General features: G+C 41.0%; 1 protein-coding gene across 3 annotated transcripts in view; it reads right to left on the bottom strand.

Annotated features, from left to right (window-relative positions):
• The window catches only part of slc25a40 (solute carrier family 25 member 40), a 65862-nt gene that overhangs the window by 16808 nt on the left and 24939 nt on the right, over positions 1 to 24115 (bottom strand). For all 3 annotated transcript variants that reach the window (XM_020518628.2, XM_020518627.2, XM_048607189.1), the window contains exons 5-6: positions 21514 to 21638; positions 6114 to 6287 (exon numbers count right to left, since the gene is read on the bottom strand). In XM_020518628.2, the coding sequence (XP_020374217.1) occupies positions 6114 to 6287; positions 21514 to 21638 (299 nt within the window). The remainder of the gene's footprint in view (positions 1 to 6113; positions 6288 to 21513; positions 21639 to 24115) is intronic.

Here is a 24115-nt window from a genome sequence, read left to right as displayed (position 1 = left end):
ATTTTCAACTTCTATTTGATTACTTTATTGGTGAAGAAGAAATGTTAAAAAAAAAAATGTTCTCTTAGTAGACTAAGTTGATGGTATAGATTGTAAACAATGTATGTGGAAGCATTACGTTTGATAAACTACTTTTCTCATCCTCAAGCTTTCTTACATTGTATAACATCATGCTGCCAAATAGCAGTAAAACAGTTCCTCAGGGCAAAGAAAATCACTTTCCCTCAATGACCAGAATTCATACCCATTATCCTTAATTAAGGAGGATTGTGGATGGCTAATTATGTCTGCTTCAGTTTGTAATTTGCCTTTGTTTACCATTTATATTTCTTGCAACAAAAATGAATATCCATTTCTAAAGCCAATAATTTCAACAAATTAATTTGAAAGATTAAAGTTGTTTTGGTACTCATTACAAAAGTTTTTGTTGCAAAAGAGGTAGTAATCTCAGGATTGCTACCAGTGCCACGTGCTAGTCAGAGTAGAAATGAAAGAATAGGCAGGATAAATGAGTGGCTTGAGAGATGGTGCAGGAGGGAGGGGTTCAGATTTTTGGGACATTGGGACTGGTTCTGGGGGAGGTGGGACTATTACAAATCGGACGGTCTAGACCTGGGCAGGACTGGAGCCAATGTCCTAGGGGCTGTTTTTGCTAACGCTGGTGGGGAGGGTTTAAACTAATGTGGCAGGGGGATGGGAACCAAATGAGGAGGTTAGTGGACAGTAAGGATGTAGTAACTAAAGCCTGTAAGGAACTAGATAATGAAGTCAGTGTGACTAAGGGGAAGAGGAGGCAGAGAGCAGATGATGAACGCAGAGGGACAGGTGGTCTGAGGTGCATTTGTTTTAATGCGAGAAGTGTAGTAGGTAAGGCAGATGAACTTAGGGCTTGGATTAGTACCTGGGATTATGATGTTATTGCTATTACTGAGACTTGGTTGAGGGAAGGGCAAGATTGGCAACTAAATGTCCCAGGATATAGATGCTTCAGGCGGGACAGAGAGGGAGGTAAAAGGGGTGGATGAGTTGCATTACTGGTCAAAAAGGATATCACAGCTGTGCCGAAGGAGGGCACTATGGAGAACTTGAGCAGTGAGGCAATATGGGCAGAGCTCAGAAATAGGAAGGGTGCGGTAACAATGTTGGGGCTGCACTACAGGCCTCCCAACAGTGAGCGTGAGATAGAGGCACAAATATGTAGACAGATTATGGAAAGATGTAGGAGCAACAGGGTGGTGGTGATGGGAGATTTTAATTTTCCCAACATTGACTGGGATTCACTTAGTGTTAGGGGTTTAGATGGAGCAGAATTTGTAAGGAGCATCCAGGAGGGTTTTATAGAGCAGTATGTAAATAGTCCAACTCAGCAAGGGGCCATACTAGACCTGGTGTCGGGGAATGAGCCCAGCTAGGTGGTTGAAGTTTCAGTAGGGGATTACTTTGGGAATAGTGATCACAATTCTGTAAGTTTTAGAATACTGATGGACAAAGACGAGAGTGGTCCTAAAGGAAGAGTGCTGAATTGGGCGAAGGCCAACTATAGCAAAATTCGACAGGAGCTGGGGAATGTGGATTGGGAGCAGCTGTTTGAGGGTAAATCCATATTTGATATGTGGGAGGCTTTTAAAGAGAGGTTGATTAGAGTGCAGGACAGACATGTCCCTGTGAAAATGAGGGATAGAAAGGGCATGATTAGGGAACCATGGATGACAGGTGAAATTGTGATTCCAGCAAAGAGGAAAAAGGAAGCATACATAATGTCTAGGCGACTGAAAACAGACGAAACGAAACTTTGGAAGAATATCGGGAAAGTAGGACCAATCTGAAACGAGGAATTAAGAGGGCTAAAAGGAGTCATGAAATATCTTTAGCAAACAGGGTTAAGGAAAATCCCAAAGCCTTTTATTCATACATAAGGAGCAAGAGGGTAACTAGAGAAAGGGTTGGCCCACTCAAGGACAAAGGAGGGAAGTTATGCGAGGAGTCAAAGAAAATGAGTGAGATTCTTAATGAGTACTTTGCATCGGTATTCACTGAGGAGAGGGACATGACGGATGTTGAGGTTAGGGATAGATGTTCGATTACTCTAGGTCAAGTCAGCATAAGGAGGGGGTAAGTGTTGGGTATTCTAAAAGGCATTACGGTGGACAAGTCCCCAGGTCCAGATGGGATCTATCCCAGGTTACTGAGGGAAGCGAGAGAGGAAATAGCTGGGGCCTTAACAGATAACTTTGCAGCATCCTTGAGCACGGGGAAGGTCCCAGAGGACTGGAGAATTGCTAATGTTGTCCCCTTGTTTAAGAAGGGTAGCAAGGATGATCCAGGAAATTACAGACCGGTGAGCCTGACGTCAGTGATGGGGAAGCTGCTAGAGAAGATACTGAGGGATAAGCTCTATTTACATTTGGAAGAAAATGGGCTTATTAGTGATAGACAGCATGGTTTTGTGAAGGGAAGGTCATGTCTTACCAATTTGATAGAATTCTTTGAGGAAGTGACAAAGTTGATAGATGAGGGAAAGGCTGCAGATGTCATATACATGGACTTCAGTAAGGCGTTTGGTAAGGTTCCCCATGGTAGGCTGATGGAGAAAGTGAAGTCGCATGGGGTCCAGGGTGTACTAGCTAGATGGATAGAGGACTGGCTGGGCAACAGGAGACAGAGTTTAGTGGAAGGGAGTTTCTCAAAATGGAGAACTGTGACCAGTGGTGCTCCACAGGGATCCATGTTGAGACCACTGTTGTTTGTGATATACACAAATGATCTGGAGGAAGGTATAGATGGTCTGATTAGCAAGTTTGCAGATGACACTAAGATTGGTGGAGTAGCAGAGAGTGAAGGGGACTGTCGGAGAATGCAGCAGAATATATATAGATTGGAGAGTTGGGCGGAGAAATGGCAGATAGAGTTCAATCCAGGCAAATGTGAGGTGATGCATTTTGGAAGATCCAATTCAAGAGCGAACTATACGCAAATGGAAAAGCCCTGGGGAAAACTGATGCACAGAGAGATCTGGGTGTTCAGGTCCATTGTACCCTGAAGGTGGCAACGCAGGTGGATAGAGTGGTCAAGAAGGCATACGGCATGCTTTCATTCATCGGACGGGCTACTGAGTACAAGAGTTGGCAGGTCATGTTACAGTTGTATAGGACTTTGGTTCGACCACATTTGGAATACTGTGTACAGTTCCGGTCGGCACATTACCAAAAGGATGTGGATGCTTTGGAGAGGGTGCAGAGGAGGTTCACCAGGATGCTGCCTGGTATGGAGGGCGCTAGCTATGAAGGGAGGTTGAGTAGATTAGGATTATTTACATTAGAAAGACAGAGGTTGAGGGGGGACCTGATTGAGGTCTACAAAATCATGAGAGGTATAGACAGGCTGGATATCAAGAAGCTTTTTCCCCAGAGTGGGGGACTCAATTACTAGGGGTCACGATTTCAAGGTGAGAGGGGAAAAGTTTAAGTGAGATATGCGTGGAAAGTTCTTTACACAGAGGGTGGTGGGTGCCTGGAACGCGTTGCCAGCGGAGGTGGTAGAGGCGGGCACGATAGTGTCATTTAAGATATATCTAGACAGATACATGAATGGGCAGGGAGCAGAGGGATACAGATCCTTGGAAAATAGGCGACAGGTTTAGATAGAGGATCTGGATCGGCGCAGGCTTGGAAGGCCGAAGGACCTGTTCTTGTGCTGTAATTTTCTTTGCTCTTTGTTCAAATATAGAAGCACAGAAAATAGGAGTAGGTCATTTCGCCGATTCTACCATTCTATCATCTGATTCTGCTTTCTTGCCACATCCTTTGCTCACTTTAGCCCTAAGAGCCACATTTAACTCCTTGAATATTCAATGTTTTGACTTCAGTTGTTTTCTCTGGCAGAAAATGTCACAGGCTCGCTGCTGTGTGAATGAAGAAATTGCTCCTCAAAGTCCCAGTGGCATAACTCAGGTTCTGGCTTCCCCTTTCTGCATTTACCCTCTGTAGTCCTGTTAGAATTTTATAGGTTTCAATGAGATTCCCCCTGATTCTTCTAAACTCCAGCAAATACTAACCTCCCCAGTCTCTCTTCATAAGTCAGTCTTGCCATTACACTTATTAAAGGACACAGTCAATTTCCTGCTGTTTTACTTCTTTCATCAAAAAACAAAAAAGGACTACTAATAGAACTGAAAAAAAATTAAACAAAATGAAAACAATTTATTTCTTTCAGGTATGTGTGCGCCATTTTTTATAGATGATTCAGATCTATCCAGGCAACTATAGGTGTAAATAATTTAATATCTTAAACTGAAATACTGTACCAAAGCCAAAGACAATATATATCTTAAATAGTTTTATTGTATAAATCCCTTTGTATTTACACCAATTCTTACTTGAGCAAAGAACACCAGTATTACTGAGAGTTTAAATAGTTGCTGATAGAAAATCGACCAGCATGGATCATGTTGATTTTCCTTTCAATAGTTTTCCTTCCCTGTTCCTACTCAACCATCTTCCTAATATTTAATCTACCATTGGTTTGGCTAACTTAACTACCATGCAATACTTTAGTTTCACTTTGATCTGATTATTTGGATTACACGTTAAGCCAAGGTCTGGCCGAATAGGAAAAGATCCTGTTGCTGTTATTCAAAAAGACAAACTTTCTTAGTGACTTAATCAACATCCATTTCTCAAGCAATATCACCATAATAGATTTTTGATCACTTATTTAAATTTGTTTGTGGGACCTTGTTATAATTATTATCGTTACACCAGTTTAATGCTATTGTCTGTGAGGGATCAAGGCACAAAATGAAAAGTCTCGGTTTTTCATATATTAAGACAAAACGATACTTATAAACAGTATACCCAAAGATGAGAAGTTTTGGGAAACCTCAAATTTCAGTTGCAGAAATTTTATACTCTCTGATCATGCCTTCCTCCAACAAATAGCTTCACTAACTGCCTTTTTTCTTGTTAGCTAAAAGGCATATCATTTCCTCCATAGTTTTACCTCTAACTTATCTCATTCCGGGGAGTGTGGCTAAATTAATAAGTGCAAGAAGGCATGGTGAGAATCAGAATCATACAACGTAGACACATAGAAATATAAGAAATTGATTCAAGAAATGTATTTTCTAGGCTTTAAAGGAATGAAGGGGTATGGGGAGAAACTTAAGACTATGGCATTGAGATAAAGGATTAGCTATGATTATACTGAATGGCAGGACAGACCCAAAGGGCTGAATGGCCAAATTTGGTTTCTCATTTCTAAGTTAATTATACAGTACCAGAAGAGGCCCTTCAGCCCAAAAAGCCTGCACCAACAAAAACTACAACAAATCTACACTACTTCCACTTTCCACCACCTGGCCCACAGCCTTGAATGTTACGACATTTCAAGTGCTCATCCAGTACTTGTTAAAGGTTGCGAGGTTACCCACCTAAACTACCCTTCCACACTCCCACAACTCCCTGGGTGAAAAATACTTTTCTCAATTCCCCTCTAAACCTTCTGCCTTTCACCTTAAAATTGTGTTCTCTTATTAGTGACCTGTCAAACACAGGGAACAACTGCCTTCCATCCACTCTGTCCATGCCCCTCAATCTGGTACCCCCTCAATATTCTCTAAAGCAAACAACATGACCTTATCCAGCCTCTCTTCTTAGCTAAAGGGAAAAAGAAGTGACCACTCTTGCATCGGCCATTCTGCCTGCTAATAATTTGTGCACAGAGCCAGCAAGCCTATGCTATTCAATGAGTGTGCACCGACTGGGATGGGAAGAGTCAAAAACTCTAAGGTAGCCAACATCTTTTAAAGGTAAAGTCCATTCAGGCAAAGATTATAGAACAAGCAAAGGAAGAAAATAGCTGAAGGAGCAGACACCAAAGTTCTTTAATGAGGTTCTGAAGGTCTGGAACAGGCAAAACAGAGTATAGACTGTTGTGTAAGTCAATGACAAGAGCACAAAGAACATCGCTGCAACATAAGGAAAGAGATTTAATGATTTAACTAAACTTGGTTTAGATGCTGAATTACTTTCAAGGCAAATTTCCAATCAACTACTTTATAACAGATTTTACCAGAAGCAGTAATTCTTGGAGCACGTAGCTTTCATCAGACTAACCTGAAAATGGCACATCTCTGAGCACAGTGGGTCCCCAGCCCCTCCAGAGAGAAAGCCATCCATCTTGTGCTATTGCAATCCGAACAACACTACCTAGTTCTCTATACGTCAGCTTACGAGACTGACTCTTCGTTCTGATTAGTTCCAAGGGACTTATGACAGTTACTGCACCCACTGAAACACAAGTAAACACAAAGATTAGGAGAACAGATTCTAAATGTTATATAAAATCAAGAGTATTAAAAAGTAAAGTTGCCATCATCCCAGAGGACCATAGGGCAGCTGTCTTATTCGACACACAACGGGTGTGGCACCTCTGAAACCATTGATTATGAAACAATTACTATTGTTTTACTGTGTCCACCCTGGTTTGTTGTTAATTGGAGTTAAACCATACCCTATTATTTTCCAAACAAACTGTCAGGTATTGGGCAACATCCCTATATAAGCATACAGAATTGTTTTAAGTATATATGCACATTGGTTTTAACATTGGGTGATACAGCTGAACTAAAGAAATAAATGTGCAAATCAATGCGATAGAACATAACCATAAAATATTGTGTCTAATAAGAATGTAGCACGTTAGAAACAACACTATTAAAAAAATGCTATTCCCTACTGAAGTAGATATAGATCAAAAACCTGATTTTACAGCAAAATCAAATTGAAACTTTAAATGGTTCAATACGTCAGTTTATAACACTGTACTTTATGTCAGCTGAAATAAAGACTTTGTAAATGCAATAGATGCTGTTGTTACATCAGTTATGACAAATAACCTTCAGTCTGTCATGGTTAAATGATTCAGAAACATTTCTTTTTGAGGTAGTCCCCAATTGAAACAAAAATCAAGTCCAGGTTGGTTGATCAATCAAATTCCCTGGCTGTTACATGCGACTTCGGTTAAAGCATCCCCGCACTTTAGTTGCTAAAGAAATGTATTGAAAAAGAAAGATCGAAAAAAAAGGTCAGAAATCACATTACACCAGGTTATAGTTCAACAGGTTTGTTTGAAAACACAAGCGTTTGGAGTCATACGCCTTCTTCAAGTATTAGTGAGAGAGGTCGTATCAGACACGGAATTTATAAGTAAAAGATCAAAGGGTCACACCACTGATGAGGATGTACTAAACAAAGCTAGGATGCTGTTAAATCTTTAACCAGTTAGAAGATTTTAATCAATTAGTGTGTATATGTAAATCCCCAAATTCCTTTCAAGTCCCTGTCCTGTGAGAACTAAAGGTTTTATCAGTGTAAAGAGGAGGTGACATTTTAGGTCAGACAATGCATGTTAGGTGGGAGGCCTTGTTTAGAATCTGTATGCGTTTTAGTTTGAAGTCAGACTGATTTTATTTCTAAAGTAGGAATTCATAAAACGCCACATTGACTGTCTATAAGCTGTGTGCTTTTTGAAGAAAATAGGATGTATCTGCAAATACAAATTTACCCCATAGATTTACATGTTTGCATGTATGTGTGTAAAGAAACAAGCACAAGGTGAGATGGTCAAGTTTCAGGCAGTCAATGGCATAGAGAGAATGTAAAGAGTGTGACAGCAGTCCAGGTAAACGGAGGAGCTGGGTGATTTTAGCCAGAGCTGTCCATACTGTGAACTGACATATAATTGAATGGTCAGAAAAATGCAACTCTGGGGAAGTGTAGACATCGAGACTGTTGTGAATTGAGTTAAGGTGGTTCTGCAGAGCATGCCATTTCGCTAATAATCATATTCCATGAACTTGTATAGAGTGAAGATGCCTTCAGATGTGACTCAATTACCCGGATGCTAGACAAAATTTTAAACACATCAAAATCTACTGGATAATTATCTAGAAAAGTACAGTGTAACTGTCCAAAGTAGCCAACTCTAACTTAGAGTTGAAGACTTTCATGGAGGTTCCTTGGGAGCATCAGAAGTTGTAATTTCCGAAGTAATTTCCATGAAGCTCCTTGTTGCAGAATTTCCCTAACATGCATTTTATTTGTCCATGTGGTCCCTGATGACTTAGCAACTAGGAGATTTGTCTAATCTGAGATCCAGCACTATAATTAAAATTTAAAGTATTAACTTTACATAAATGACCAAACTTTGCCAATGCTGCCACCCTCTGGACTTTTCATAGTCTGATGCCCAATTAGCTAAATCCATCTACATCCTGGAATCTCCAACTCAAACATCAATTATTTGGAGAACTGCTATGCAAACAATGTTCTGGATATTGCCCACGAGAATATGAAAACATACAGGATAAGCCAAGAATATCATATTTCCAAGAAATCATCCTCTTGTCAATTAATTAACTGAACAGCATTTAAATTGGATGACATACCCAAAATGCTGATTTATTTAATTAAAATCAACAGCAATGGAAAACATTAAATAAGTTAATTGTTAATTATTTAACAAATACCCTTACCAAGCTGTGTTATATCCTAAGATCATAATATGTAGAAGACGACTATTCAATCCAGCAATTCTGTTCCGCCAGTGAGATCATGGCTGATCTGATAATCCCCAACTCCACTTTTCTGCCTTATCCCACAATTGTTGATTAAACATCTGTCTGTCTCAGCCTTGAATATACTTCACAGTCCTCTGCAGTAAACAATTCCAAAATATAACTACACTCAAAAAATCCTCTCATCTCCGTCTTAAATCGGTGATGCCTTACTCTGAGATTATGTCCTCTCCTCTCATTCTTCAAAACTTCAATGAGTACAACTCAACCTCTCCTCATACGAAAATCTTTTAGAGCTTGAATCAACTGTCTTTTAACTGCCTCCCATGCCAGTTTATCTTTCTTTAGACAAGGGAAGCAAAACTGTTCATGGTATTTCAGCTGTGTCTGACTTGTGACTTGCACAATTTTAGCAAAACCTCCCTTTTTAAATACTTTTATATTTCTTTTAAAATAAAGACTTATATTCCATCTGCCTTCCCTATTGCCGGTTGAGCTTGTGTACTAGCTTTTTGTGATTCATACACAAGGAGCCGTAAATCCCTGTGTACAGGAGCTTTCTGCAATCTTTCCCCATATAAATAACATTCAGCTCTTTTATCCATTCTGCCAAAGTGCATAATGTCACATTTTTTCACACTACATTCCCTCTGTCAAATTTTTCCCCCACTCACTTAACCCATCTGTAGCCCTCTGTCGATTCAGTATCATCCTCTCTACTTCCTTTGCAACTACTTGTGTTACCTGCAAACATGGTGATACTACATTCACTTTCCTCATCCAGGTCATTAAATATATTATAAATAATTGTGGCTCCAACACTTATTCCTGTGACACTCTACTAGTCGCAGGTTGCCAAACTGAAAATACCCTCTTTATCCTAACTCTGTCATCTATTCTGTTCTGAAGAAGGATCACTGGACCCAAATCATTAACTCTGCTTTCTTGCCACAGATGTTGCCTAACGTGCTGAATTTTTCCAATAATTTCTGTTTTTGTTTCTGATTTCCAGCACCCGCAGTTCTTTTGGTTTTCCGTCATCTGTTAGTTAGCCAAATCTCTTCCATGTTAATATACTACCCCTAACACCATGTTACATCTATTGGTTCCCCTTTATCTACCCTGCTTGTGACTGCATCAAAGAGCTGTAATAAACTTTTCAGGAATAACTTCTTCTTCATGAAGCCATGCTGACTCTGCTTGAAGTATGTTATGCATTTCTAAATGTTCTGCTATTATATCCTGTAGAACAGACTTTAACACTGGAACAGAAGAGATTGAGACACAACATTAAAGAAGTTTATAAAATAATGAGGAGTATAGATAGAGTTAATGGTAGTTGTTTTTTCCCTGGTGTGGGGGATTTCAAGATTAGGGGGCACATTTCTAAGGTGAGAGGAGACAGATTTAAAAAAAAACATGAGGGGCTTTTTTTTTTTTTAAAAACACAGTGGGTTGTTCAGTGTGCAATGATCTTCCTGAGGAAGTAGTGGATGTGGGTACAATTACAAGATCTAAAAGACATTTGGATAAGTACAGGAATAGGAACGTTTGGAGGGATATGGGCCAGAAGCAGGCAGGTGGGACTAGTTTGGTTTGGGATTATGTTCAGCATGGACTGGTTGGACCGAAGGGTCTGTTTCTTGCTGTATAACTATGGGAAGCTGACTAGCTCTGTTTTTTCTGTCTCTCTGCCTTTTTCAGTCAGCATATAACATATGCAGTTTCCAGTCCTCTAAGACTTTTCCTGAACACAATGGTTCTTGGAATATTAATGCTCTTACTATGAGTTCATTCACTATCTCTGTAGCTACCTCATTTATAATTCCAAGATGCAATTGACATACTTGAGGAAACTTATCAACTTTTAGCCCTATTAGTTTCCATAGTACTGCTTCTCTCATAATAGTTATTGTGTTTATTTCCTCTCACCCACAACGTTGATAATTTAGTATTTTCAGAATACAGTTAGCGTCCTCTATTGGGAAGACATATGCAAATATTTATTCAACTCCTCTGCCATTATTAGTTCTCCAGCCTCGTACTCTAAGAGCCTTAGGTTCACTTTGGCCTCTCTTTTCCTTTATATATTTAAAGAAACTCTTACTGTTTTTACATTATTACCAGTTTGCCCTCATTATTTATTTTCTCCCTTTTTTGGGTCATCCCTTGTTGGCTTTAAACCTTTACCAATCTACTGGTTTAACCACTAATCTTTGCCACATTGTTATGTTTTTAATTTTTCAGTTTGCCACTATCCTTACCATCCCAGCTTATCTTCCTCTTAGAATCCTCCTTCCTTACTGGGATATATCTTTGCTGTGAATCATGAACTATTTTCTTAAACATCTGCTATTGTTCCTCAAATCATCTTTTTTGCTGAACTTCTGTTCCAGTCTTCTTGAGCCAATTCAGCCCTCATCCCTATGTAATTACCTTTATTTAGGTTTAAGTAACATTGTTTCTGATCCAAGTTTCTCACACTGAATGCTAAATTTTACCATATTATGATCACTATTCCATAGGGGATCACTTGCTTGGAGATCATTTACTAAACCAGCCTCAATGAAGATTTTCAGATCCCTAGTTGGATCCACAACAGAGGCAGCATGGACCTTGCAGCTGCTCCTGGGATTGTAGGTTTAGTTAAAGATTTATTATAGTTTTCTTTTTATTACAGTCATTATATTTAACATAATATTTTTATTCATTTTGTTTCATTAACATTCAGAAAACCCAAAAGAACAAACAAAAAAATCGTGATTTTTAAGAAATTTATTTTTAAGTTATTTAAGTTATTTTTAAGAAAAAAAAAGTCCATTTGGAAAAAAAAAATCGTGATTTTTTTCCAAACAGACATTTTTTCTTAAAAAATAAGAGCTTTTCTGGGTCTACAGTGAATGGCTGAAGGTTTCTTTAATTCTAAATTCAGAAGTTAAAAAAGTCTGTGTTTTAGAGCGTTTGTTTCATGTTGCAAAAGTTTTTATGAAAAACTGAAGATTATTTTTTAAAACAAGGATTTGTGTCTTTGTTTCAGGAAGTCCTACACATGGTTGGCTCTGGAGAAGATTTTTTTCCTTTCAGTAATTTATTGAAGAGGAGATTTTTTTTATTCAGTTAATCAGCTAATTAGTTGATTTTATTGAAGTTTTATTTGTTTGATATTTACGTATTTTTTTCCATTTTAACATTATTTTCTGGAGATAATGAAAGATAGTTTATTTTATATATAAGGTGTTATTGAAAGTTCCCTTTTTAGGCTTAATGTTATTAAGGCCATTATGAGATACAAAGTGAGATGGCTAGTAGATTTAGACAAGTTATTATTTAGCAGGATGAGTCAAATAGATGGGTGACTGTCAGGAAAGGTAAGAAAGTAGTTCAAAAGTCTCCGATGACTATTCCTTTATCAAATAGATATTTAGTTTTTAGAACTGTAGAAGGGGATAGTCTCTCTGAGGAAAATGGAAAGGGCAATCAGTTATTGGACACTTGCAATGATTCATAGGTTAGGCAGCGTTTGACAAGATTTAATAGAATTATTGTTGTAGGAGACTCTCCTGTTATGGGCATAGACAGGAGATTCTGTGGCAGTGAGCATAAATTTACGACGATTTGTTGCTTTCTTGGTGCTGAGATTAAGGATGTCTCTAAACATTTCAAGCATATTGTTAAAGATGAGATCGACAAGCCATAAATTATTGTACACATAGGTAGGAATGACATTTTTAGGGAAAAGATTAAAGCAGTACGGAGTGAATTTAAGAGGTTAGGTAGAAGATTAAAAAAAATAGAACCTTAAAAGTAACAATTTCTGGTTTACTCCCAATGCCAAACTCAAATGAGGGAAGGAACAAAAGGTTAAGGAGATAAATTGATGGCTAAAGAGCTAGTGTATTGTTCAGGGAGTCAGGTTTTTGGACAATTGGAATGTCTTTTGGGATAGAAAAGACCTGTTCAAAAAGAATGGGTCTAATTGGAACTGGAAAGGGACCAACATTTTAACAGGGAGATTTGCTTATTCCATTAAGGGAGACTTGATACTGATAGAGAGGGAGAGTAGAGGAATTCTAAGTAGCAGTGTAAATGGAAGGATTGATGGGGAAGGTTCTGAATGTGAGGAGAGCACATCAATTAGAGAAGAAAGATGAGAGAGATTCAAGAACGTAGTAACTCTGAAGAACTAAACTGCATTTATTTCAATGCAAGGGGTCTTACAAGTAAGGCCAATGAATTCAGGGCATGTTTAAGAACATGGGATTGGGACATCATAACTATTAGAGAAACCTGGCTGAAAAATTGGCAAGACTGGCAGCTCAATGTTCAGGGTTTTAGATGCTACAGGAAGGAAAAGAAAAGGGGGGTTGGGTAGGCATTTTTGATTAAGGAATACATTACTGCTGTAACTAGCAAAGATATTTTTGAAAAATCATCCAGTGAAAATATATGGGTAGAAATTACAATCAAGAAAGATCATTTTAATCGGATTGTACTATTGCCCCCACAATAGTAAAGGGGAAATTGAGAAACAAATACGCAGGGAGAGCTCAGATATATGTAAGCATAATAAGGTTTATAATAATGGGAGATTTTAATTTTCCAAACACTGACTTGGGCTATCATAGTGTTAAAGATTTGGGTGGTGAAGAATTTGTCAAATGTGTTCAATAAAATTTTATCAATATGTGGATGCTCCTACTAGAGAAGGAGTAAAACTAGACCTTCTTTTGGGCATTAAGGCAGGGCAGGTGACTAAAGTAAAAGTGGGGGATCATTTTAGGTCTAGCGATCATTATTCTCTTTGTTTCAAAATGGTTATGGAAAAAGATAAGCCTTCCATAAAAGTTAAAGTTTTTAATTGGAGTACGGCAAATTTTAATGGTATGAGACAAGAACTTTCAGAAGTTGATTGATGTTGAAGTTGATTTGTCGGCGCAACATCGAGGGCCGAAGGGCCTGTACTGCGCTGTAATGTTCTATGTTCAATGATGTAGACTGTTTACGGGTAAAAGGATGTCTGACAAGTGGGAGGTTTTCAAGAGTGTGATGACGAGGGGTCAGAGGCATATTGTTCCTGTTTCAGCGATGGGGAAGGCTGGGAAGATTAAGGAACAATGAATGAATAAAGGTATTGAGGTTCTAGTCAAAAATAAAAGAGAATCTTATTTTAGATGTAGACAACTTGGTTCAATTGAATCTCAATCAATATAAAGAGTGTAGGGACATTCTAAAGAAAGAAATCAGGAAGGCAAAGACGAGATATGAGACAACATTGGCAGATAAGGCTAAGGATAATCCAAAGAGCTTCTACAAATACATTAAGAGCAAGAGGGTAATGAAGACAGAAGGTAGGGCCTCTTAAAGTTCGAGGAGGTCGTCTTCATGTTGAACCCCAGGACATGGGGTCAGTTTTTAATGTGGAGAAAGAAATGGAATTGAGAATGCAGAGAAATAAACTTTGATGTTTTAAAAACAGTTCACTTTATAGAAGAGATAGCAAGAACTGCAGTTGCTGGAGTCAGAGATAACAGTGTTGAGCCGGAGGAACACAGCAGGCCAGGCAACATCAGAGGAGCAGGAAAGGTGACGTTTCGGGTCGGGACCCTGATGCTGCCTGGCCTGCTGTGTTCCTCAGGTTCAACGCTGTTATCACATTATAGAAGAGGAAGTTTGGGAGGTCTTAAAGAATATAAATCTCCAGGACGTGATCTAATGTATCTCAAAATGTTGTGGGACAAATGGCAGGAGATTGATAGGCTCCTTGCAGAAATATTTGCATCATCTATAACAAGTGAGGTCCCTGATAACTGGACGGTGGCTAATGTTGCCCCTTTGTTTAAGAACGGCTGTAAGAAGAAACCAGGGAACTACTGACCTCCTAGTCTGACTTCGGACAAATTGCTGGGGGTGATTATAAAAGGTAGGATTTATGGACATTTAGAAAGGCAAAAATTGATTAGGAATACTCAACTTGGTTTTGTGCAAAGAAAATCGTGTCTCACAAAATTGACTGAGTTCTTTGAGGAAGTTACCAAAAAGATTGATAATGGCAGTACAGTAGATGTTGTTTATTTGGATTTTAGTAAAGCCTTTAACAAGGTTCTGTATGGTAGACTAATTAAAGTTAAGTCACATGGGATTCAGGGTGAGCTTGCCAATTGGATACATAATTGGCTTAATGGCAAGAGATAGACAGTAATGATGGAGGGTTGTTTTTTGGACTGGAGGTCTGTAACCAGTGATGTTCCACAGGGATCGGTTCAGGGTGCTTTTTTGTTTGTCATTTATATAAATGACGGATGAGAATATAGAAGGCATGGTTAGTATGTTTGCAGATGACACCAACATTGGTGGCATAGTGGACAGTAAAGAAGGTTATCTAAGATTTCAAAGGGATCTTGAAGAAATGGGTCAATGGGCTGAAAAATGGCAGATGGAGTTCAATCCGGATAAATGCGAGGTATTGCATTTTGGTACAACAAACACGGATAGGACTTATACAACTAATGGTAGGGCCTTGGGTAGTGTTGTAGAACAGAGAAACCTAGGGATGCAGGTACATAATTATTTGAAGTTTACATCACAGAGAGACAGGGTGGTTAAAAAGGCATTTGGCACATTTGCCTTCATTGCTTGGTCTTTTGAGTATAGGAGTTGGGAAATCATGTTGAGGTTGTACAGGAAATAGGTAAGGTCTCTTCTGGAATACTGTGTCCAGTTCTAGTCATCCAGTTATAGGAAGGATATTATCAAGCTGGAGAGGGTTCAGAAGAGTTTTACCAGGACATTGCCAGGCATGGAAGGTTTGGAGTTGTAAAAGAAAGATTGGATAGACTGAGACCTTTTTAACTGGAGTGTTGGAGGTTGAGAGGTGACCTGAAAGAAGTTTACAAAATAATGAGGGGTATAGATAGAGTTAATGGTAGTTGCCTTTTCCCTAGGTTGGGGGATTTCAAGACGAGGGGGCACACTTTTAAGGTCAGAGGAGAGAGATTTCAAGAAGACATCAGAGGGCAAATTTGTTTTTTTTTTTTTACACAGAGGGTGGTTCACACGTGGAATGAGCTTGCTGAGGGAGTAGTGGATTTGGGTACAATTACAACATTTAAAAGACATTTAGATAGATACAGGAATAGGAAGGGTTTGCAGGGATATGAGCCAGGAGCAGGCAGGTGGGACTAGTACAGCTTGGGATTATGTTTGGCATGGACTGGTTAGACCGAAGGGTCTGTTTCCGTGCTGTATGACTATGAAAGAGTCCTGAATACTCTCCTTGGATTCTTACTCATCGCTAACTTCGCTGGTTTGATTTGCCCGATTTATATTACAACTAAAATCATCCATAATTAACCACAATGCCTTTTATACATGCCTTCATATCTCCTGACTTATTCTGTCATACAGAACATATACTGTTAGGGAGATAGTAGGAACTGCCGATGCTGGAGAATCTGAGATAACATGGTGTAGAGCTGGATGAACACAGCAGGCCAAGCAGCAGAGGAGCAGGAAAGCTGACGTTGCGAGTCAAGACCCTTCTTCAGAAATGGGGGAGGAGAAGGGGATTCTGAAATAAATAAGGAGAGAGGGAGAGGTGGATAGAAGATGGATAAAGGAGAAGATAGGTGGAGAGGAGACAGACACGTCAAAGAGGCTGGGATGGAGCCAGTAAAGGTGAATGTAGGTGGGGAGTTAGGGCGGGGATAGGTCAGTCCAGGGAGGACGGACAGGTCAAGAAGGCGGAATGAGGTTAGTGGGTAGGAGATGGGGGTGGGGCTTGAGGTGGGAGGAATGGTTAGGGAGGCGGGGACGAGCTGGGCTGGTTTTGGGATGCGGTCGGGGGAGGGGAGATTTTGAAGCTTGTGAAGTCCACATTGATACCCTTGGGCTGTCCTCAGTAAAGGACTCACCTTTGTCCCCCTCCACCCAAACATCGACGAATACAACTCACGTTTGGACGTTGAACAGTTTTTCCGCCGCCTCCGCATTTACTTCTTTAATCGTGAGCCTAACCCTCCCTCTACTGACCCCTTCTCCCGCTTCCAACACACCCCCTCCTCCTGGACACCACCCCAAGGCCTCCTACCCTCCCTCGACCTCTTCATCTCCAACTGCTGTCAAGACATCAATCGCCTCAACCTCTCCGCCCCTCTCATTCACTCCAACCTCTCCCCCACAGAACGTGCAGCCCTCTGCTCCCTCCGTTCCAACCCTAACCTCACCATAAAACCCGCGGACAAGGGAGGTGCAGTTGTAGTATGGCGCACTGACCTCTACATCGCCGAGGCCAGATGCCAACTCTCTCAAACCTCCTCCTACCGCCCCTTTGATCATGATCCCACCCCCAACCACCAAACCATCATCTCCCAGACCATCCACAACCTCATCACTTCAGGTGACCTCCCACCCACATTCTCTAACCTCATCGTTCCCCAACCCCGCACCACCCGTTTCTATCTCCTTCCCAAAATCCACAAACCTGACTGCCCTGGTCGACCCATTGTCTCCGCCTGCTCCTGCCCCACCGAACTCATCTCCACTTATCTCGACTCCATTTTCTCCCCCTTGGTCCAGGAACCCCCATCTACGTCCATGACCTCCACCTCCTCCAAAACTTCCGATTCCCTCGTCTCCAACATCTCATCTTTACCATGGACGTCCAGTTCCTGTACACTTGCATTCCCCATGCAGATGGCCTAAAAGGCCCTCTGCTTCTTCCTGTCCCGAGAGCCCGACCAGTCCCCCTCCACTGACACCCTCATCCGCTTAGCTAAACTCGTCCTCACCCTTAACAACTTCTCCTTCAATTCCTCCCACTTCTTACAGATGAAGGGGTTGGCCGTGGGTACCCGCATGGGCCCAAGCTATGCCTGCCTCTTTGTAGGATACGTGGAACAATCCCTCTTCCGCAGCTACACCGGCCCTAAACCCCACCTCTTCCTCTGTTACATCGATGACTGTATCAGCGCCGCCTCGTGCTCCCACGAGGAGCTCGAACAGTTCATCCACTTCACTAACACCTTCCACCCCAACCTTAAGTTCACCTGGACCATCTCTGATACCTCTCTCTCCTTCCTGGACCTCTCTGTCTCCATCTCTGGCATCCACCTGGAAACCGATATCCATTTCAAGCCCACCGACTCCCACAGCTACCTAGAATACACCTCCTCTCACCCACTTTCCTACAAAAAAGCCATCTCCTATTCCCAATTCCTTCGCCTCTGCCGTATCTGCTCCCGAGATGAGGCATTCCACTCCTGGACATCCCAGATGTCCTCGTTTTTCAAGGACTGCAACTTCCCCTCCACAGTGGTCGAAAACGCCCTCGGCCGTGTCTCTCGCATTTCCCGCAACTCATCCCTCACACCCACTACCCGCAATAACAACCAAAACAGAATCCCCCTTGTCCTCACATACCACCCCACCAACCTCCGAATCCAACGTATCATCCTCCGACACTTCCACCATCTGCAATCTGACCCCACTACCAAAGACATTTTTCCCTCCCGACCCTTATCTGCTTTCCGGAGGGACCACTCTCTCCGTGCCTTCCTTGTCCGCTCCATACCCCCCACCAGCCCCACCACCCCCGGCACTTTTCCCTGCAACCGCAGGAAGTGCTACACCTGCCCCTACACCTCATCCCCATCCCAGGCCCTAAGAAGACCTTGCACATCAAACAGATGTTCACCTGCCCATCTGCTAACGTGGTATACTGTATCCGCTGTGGCCTCCTCTACATCGGGGAAACCAAACGGAGGCTTGGGGACCGCTTTGTGGAACACCTACGCTCGGTTCGCAACAAACAACTACACCTCTCAGTCGTGAACCATTTCAACTACCCCTCCCACTCCTTGGACGACATGTCCATCCTGGGCCTCCTGCATTGCCACAATGATGCCACCTGAAGGCTGCAGGAATAGCATCTCATATTTCACTTGGGAACCCTGCAACCCAAGGGTATCAATGTGGACTTCACAAGCTTCAAAATCTCCCCTCCACCGACCGCATCCCAAAACCAGCCCAGCTCGTCCCCGCCTCCCTAACCATTCCTCCCACCTCAAGGCCCACCTCCATCTCCGACCCACTAACCTCATCCCGCCTCGTTGACCTGTCCGTCCTCCCTGGACCAACCTACCGCCTCCCTAACTCCCCACCTACACTCACCTTTACTGGCTCCATCCCCGCCTCTTTGACCTGTCTGTCTCCTCTCCACCTATCTTCTCCTTTATACAACTTCTATCTGCCTCACCCTCTCTCCCCATCTATTTCGGAATTCTCTTCCGCTCCCCCATTTCTGAAGAAGGGTCTCGACCCGAAACTTCAGCTTTCCTGCTCGGCCTGCTGTGTTCATCCAGCTCTACACCGTGTTATCTTACATACTGTTAGGGACCTATAGTCTATTTCCATTGGTGTCTTCTTCCTCTGTTGTTTTTCACTTTCACCCAAATAGATGCTACATTTTCCTATCCCAGATTACTTCTTGCTATCGTCACTAACAAAGCAACATCACTACCCTTCAGTTCCTATCTGTCCTTTCAGAAAGTCATACAGTATTGAAATACTTAGTTTCCAGCTTCAATTTCCTTGTAACCATGTCTCTGTAAGAGCTGCAAGATCATACCCATTAACCTCTGTGCCATTAACTCATTTATATTGTTCTGAAAACTATGTGCATTTAAATAGAGACATTAAATTTTGCCTATTCTCCTTTGACCCTATTTGCTGCTGTTTTCTTTTGCTTGTTTACCCTACCAGTTTCTTTCCAACTCAAGTTTTTATTGTCAAAATTGCTAGTTTGCATTGCTGCCATATCCTTTTGCTTTGTAAGCCTCTCAAGCACAACCCCCACCCCCTCCCCCGCACAACTAATTTAAAGCTCTCTATAAGTACAATATATACTTGCAGCCCATAATAGTCTAATTACTACAGGCTAAATTCTAACTAACCATCAGTGGGCCAACAGATGGAACACAGTACAGGAAGTTGTGTGAGCTGCAGACATCGTGCCATATTAGGGAGGGAACTTTACCTGCACACTGATCCAGGTGATGCTTATACTCCTTAGGTTATGTAATTCAAATGTGGTCCGAGATCGAAGCTGTGGCCATAGGTGAGACTGGTCATGCATTCCTGGGGGAGCAGTGGAAGAGCCTCAGCCCCTGTAACTGTCTAACAGTTACAAGGTTCTTTAAGCAGTGTGGAGAAGAGTGGGGACAGTAAACTGACCATGCTACTGTGGTACAGGAAGGCATTCAAGTGCAGGAAGGAAATAAGAATACAGCAGCAATGGGGGCAGTATAATAGATGGATAGATAGGGTTCTCTAGAGCTGGTAACTCAAGTCCCAAAAGCTGTGTTGTCTCCCCAGTGTCAGGGTTAAAAACATTTCTTCAGGGGTGTGAAGGAAACCAATAATATTGATAGGAATAGAAAGGAGGTTCTGTTGAAAGATTTTGAACAGTTAGGAGCTAAATTGTAGATAAAAGAACCTCTGACTGTTCTGTCATGGATGGACATATTTGCAAGAGATAGATGGGTAAGGATGAAGTACAGTAAATTTTCCTCTCGTTAGTTCCTTCACTATCTGCCACTGACCAATCAGCTATGGCCTTTAGGACTCAGATAGACATAAAATAGTACTATCAAGCCACTTGGTGACGGACATTGAAGTACCCACCCAGAGTACACTGTGCAGCCTTACCATCCTCACTGCTTCTTCAAAGTGGAGTTGGAGAAATACTAGTTAATCAGTCAGAGGGAGTGGGGATGGATAGGAGGCAATCAGCTGGAGAGTTATTTTCTCTATATTTTTGACCTGATGCCCTGAGATACCATGGAGTCTACAGTCAGTGTTGAGAACTCCCTGGGCAACTCCATCCTGACTACAAGCCACTGTATCATTACCTCAGGTGGAACAGACCTGCTAATGGCATAGTGACAGTGGCATCTGGGATATTGTCTCTAAACTACGATTCCGTGAGTAAGATTAGTCAAGGAAGAGGCTCACAAGGTTAGTGGGACAACACTTCCATTTTTGGCAGAAGCCCATAGCTGCTGTTAAAGGTGAATTTATTGGGTTGGGTTTGCCATTGTTGTTTCTGGTGTCTTGATCAATTTTCGTGGTCCATCTTGTTTAATTCTTTGGGTTGAGTGGCTAGCTATGCCACTTCAGAGGACAGTTAAGAGGTCAACCACATTGCTTTGGGTCTGGAGTCTTATGTGGACCAAAGCAGGTAAGGAAGACAAATTTCCTTCCCTATAGGGCTTAGTGAACCAGATGAGTTTTCAATGACAATTGACAATGGTTACATGGTCAACATTACAGAAGGTTTTGATTCCAGATTTTTGTTACTGAATTTTAATTTCACCACCTGACATGGTGAGATTGAAAGACACTGGGCTTAAAAAGTTAATTCCGTTCTTCTTTCCACAGTTGCTTTCACATCTCATGAGTTTCTCCAGCCCTTTATTTTAATTTCATACCTCCATATAATTGACAGCCTACTTCCACAGTCTCTCTCATTCTGCTCTGTTTCCTGAATAACAAAACCTGACTCCACATTCAGGTCTCAGTCAAAAATTTGTTATGAATGACATAATAACTGAGCATGGAGTAGAATTCTACTTCATGACTTTCTTATTGAGAAAAATGTAATACAAAACATGCACTTCTGGACAAGGAAATGTCTGGCACATGGATGTTTCAGCTATTCATTAAGCACTCAATCAAATATCAGACTTGGAATGAAAATGTATAATGTTACTCCATCCAGCTGGCATAGTCCAATTATCAGCTGATTTACTGTGTAACATGGAATACTGAAATCAATGCTCAAATCAGACCTATGCCATTCATTTCCTTTTCTCTAAGGTAGAATAATGATAAAGACTAAAAAACAGTTCAGTAGGACTCACAGTCAATAAAAAAAAACATACCTCTGGCTGAAGCTCCAGCTAACAATGGAATATAAGCGCCATCATATCCTAGCTTGTATTTCAAAAAAGCCCGTAACTGATCGTAACAAGTGAAGTAAATAACTGTTGCAGGTACTGCCATTATTCTGCAAGATAATATGTTGTGAAAAATAATTAGTCAGGCTGATTTTAAGTGTGTGAATGTGATATCACAGAATCAAAGCATCATTATGGTGCAGGAGGCAGCCATTTGGCCCATCATACCTGCACAGGATCTTCAAATGAGTATCATTACCTAGTGTCAATCTCATGTTTCCCCCATACCCTTGCACAAAATTTCTATCCAAATAATTATCCAATGCCTTCTCGAATTCTTCAATCGAACCCCTTTCTATCATATCTGAGTTGTGCTTTCCATATCCTAACTATTCACTGCGTGAAAAAAGCTTTTCTCACATCATCCTTGCTTTGTTTGCACATCACTTTAAATCTATGCTTTCTCGTTCTTGTTTCATTTATGACCTGGAACAGCCTCTTTGTATTTTATCCAGCCCACTCATGATTTCAAAAACCTCTATCAAATCTCCTCTGGCCTTTTTCTCTCAAAGGAGAACAGTTCCAACTTTGTCAAACTATTCTAGTAACTGAAGCTTCTCATTCCAGGAACAATTTGTGTAAATTGCTTCCCCACACTGAACAAAGCATTCACATCTTTCCTACAACGCGATGCCCATAACTGTACACGATACTCCAGATGAGGTCTAACAAGTGTCTTATACAAGTTCAACATCACCTCCTTGCTCTTGTACTCTATGTCCCTATTAATAAAGCCAAGGACACGGATTGCACCTGAACTGGAGGGGCACCTATATCCTTGCAGTGAGGTTTGCTCGTGCCACACCGGAGCCTGTTAGCTCTTCATAAAACTTCAGCAAGTTAATTTAGCACTATTTCCACTGAAGAAATCCATGCTGACTCTTCCTAATTGTTGCAAAGTTGGATGCAGTGTTCATGAACTGGAAGGCAGGAAGTTAGAACTTGTTGGTAAATATAATAGTATGGAAAAACAGTGTGTTGTCCCTTTAAAAGATGGTGTTCTTTTCAGGGCTCCGAATTAATTTGGATGTCTGACTAGCAGTTTGAACTGCAGGTGCACACAGAGTGCCCGAAAGGAAACATTTTGTATCGAACAGCCAAGCAGCGTTTTTACCAAGACAGCAAGTCTTTTCAAATTTAGCCAATCAATGTTAACCAAGTCCTTAGATGCTAGAAGCTTATCAAATTTAAATCTGATGGTGCTGACAACCTGAAACGAATTATAAGAATTTGATCTGTCATAGGGAATATAGAAAGATCTTTTGAAGATTGGGGAGAGCCAACTGCCAAAAGACAACACATTCTTTTGCTCTCAGAGAAAGCACCATCTAATTTCTAGCTAAAAGTCCTCACGGAAGCAATTACACAGAAAAAAAAATCCCTGACAGCAGAATCAACGGCAGTAAGACATTTGTGACATGAGATCAACAGAATAAAGGCTGGAGAAACATTGGAGAGTGTTCTAGAAGAGAGTCGGTGTCAATTTGGAGAGATTAAGTTTTAATTTACTGTTAATGGGTTTATGTAAGTGGGACGTGTGTTTATTTGAACAGCATTCCAGTAGAATTTAGTTCAGTTAGGGAGTAGTTAGTAGCCTAAGGGGGAATTGTTCGGTTTGTTTGTAATTCTGCCAATTTGTTCATTGTTAGGGTTGAATAAATAAATTGTTACTTGATACTTGTAAAGCAGAGATCAGGAATTTTTGTTTCTTTTAACTGCTCTTAACAGATTACGAAGCGAGCTTCTCTGGGTGTTTCGGGGGTAATTATTAGAAGGGAACCTTTACTCCCATCATAACAGATTGGGGCTGTGTTTTGGTTAAATTATCAGAGGGGTTCAGCCATTCCCCCTCCGTAACACTAATCAACCCACCTTTTCCACGTGAATACTAATTCTATGCCAAATAATTGTTTCTACATGTATTGCCACTGCTGAAGTTAAACAGATGAGCTAGTAAATTGCCTGGTTTACCCTTATGACTTTTCTTAAACAGGCTGTAATGTTTCTAATTCTCCAGTGTTCCAACATGTCCCCGAGTCCAGTGACCGCACAATTCCTACCTTCAACTTTCTCAAAGTCCTTGGATGCATCTCATCCTGAGCTAGTGCCTTGAAAACTTTAAGTACCAAGTCTATCCAAGACTTCTTTCATGTTAGTTTTAACAAGAACCTCTCCTCATAAATGTATCAAATATCACCATTCATTTTTCTTCATATTGTGGTATGGTTAACCTTTAACTTTTGTTAAATACTAAACAATATTTTAGAAATAAATATATGGTACAACATTTCCAAGCAGTGACTAGTCACAAATTTGATTGATTGATTGATTTATTGTCATTTATACTGAAATACAGTGAAAAGCTTTGTTTACGAGCGGTACAGGCAGATCACAGTGAGCAAAGGATGTACAGATCGAAAAGACTTAGAGGCATACAGGTTACATTGGAGGCTAGGGTCCATTCAACAATCTGATAACAGCCAGAAAGAAGCTGTTCCTGAGCCTGCTTGTGTGTGTGTTCAAGCTT

The sequence above is a fragment of the Rhincodon typus genome, chromosome 2 (assembly GCF_021869965.1).
Source record: "Rhincodon typus isolate 14 chromosome 2, sRhiTyp1.1, whole genome shotgun sequence".
Taxonomy (NCBI): domain Eukaryota; kingdom Metazoa; phylum Chordata; class Chondrichthyes; order Orectolobiformes; family Rhincodontidae; genus Rhincodon; species Rhincodon typus.
This window is presented reverse-complemented; position numbering and strand designations above follow the sequence as displayed.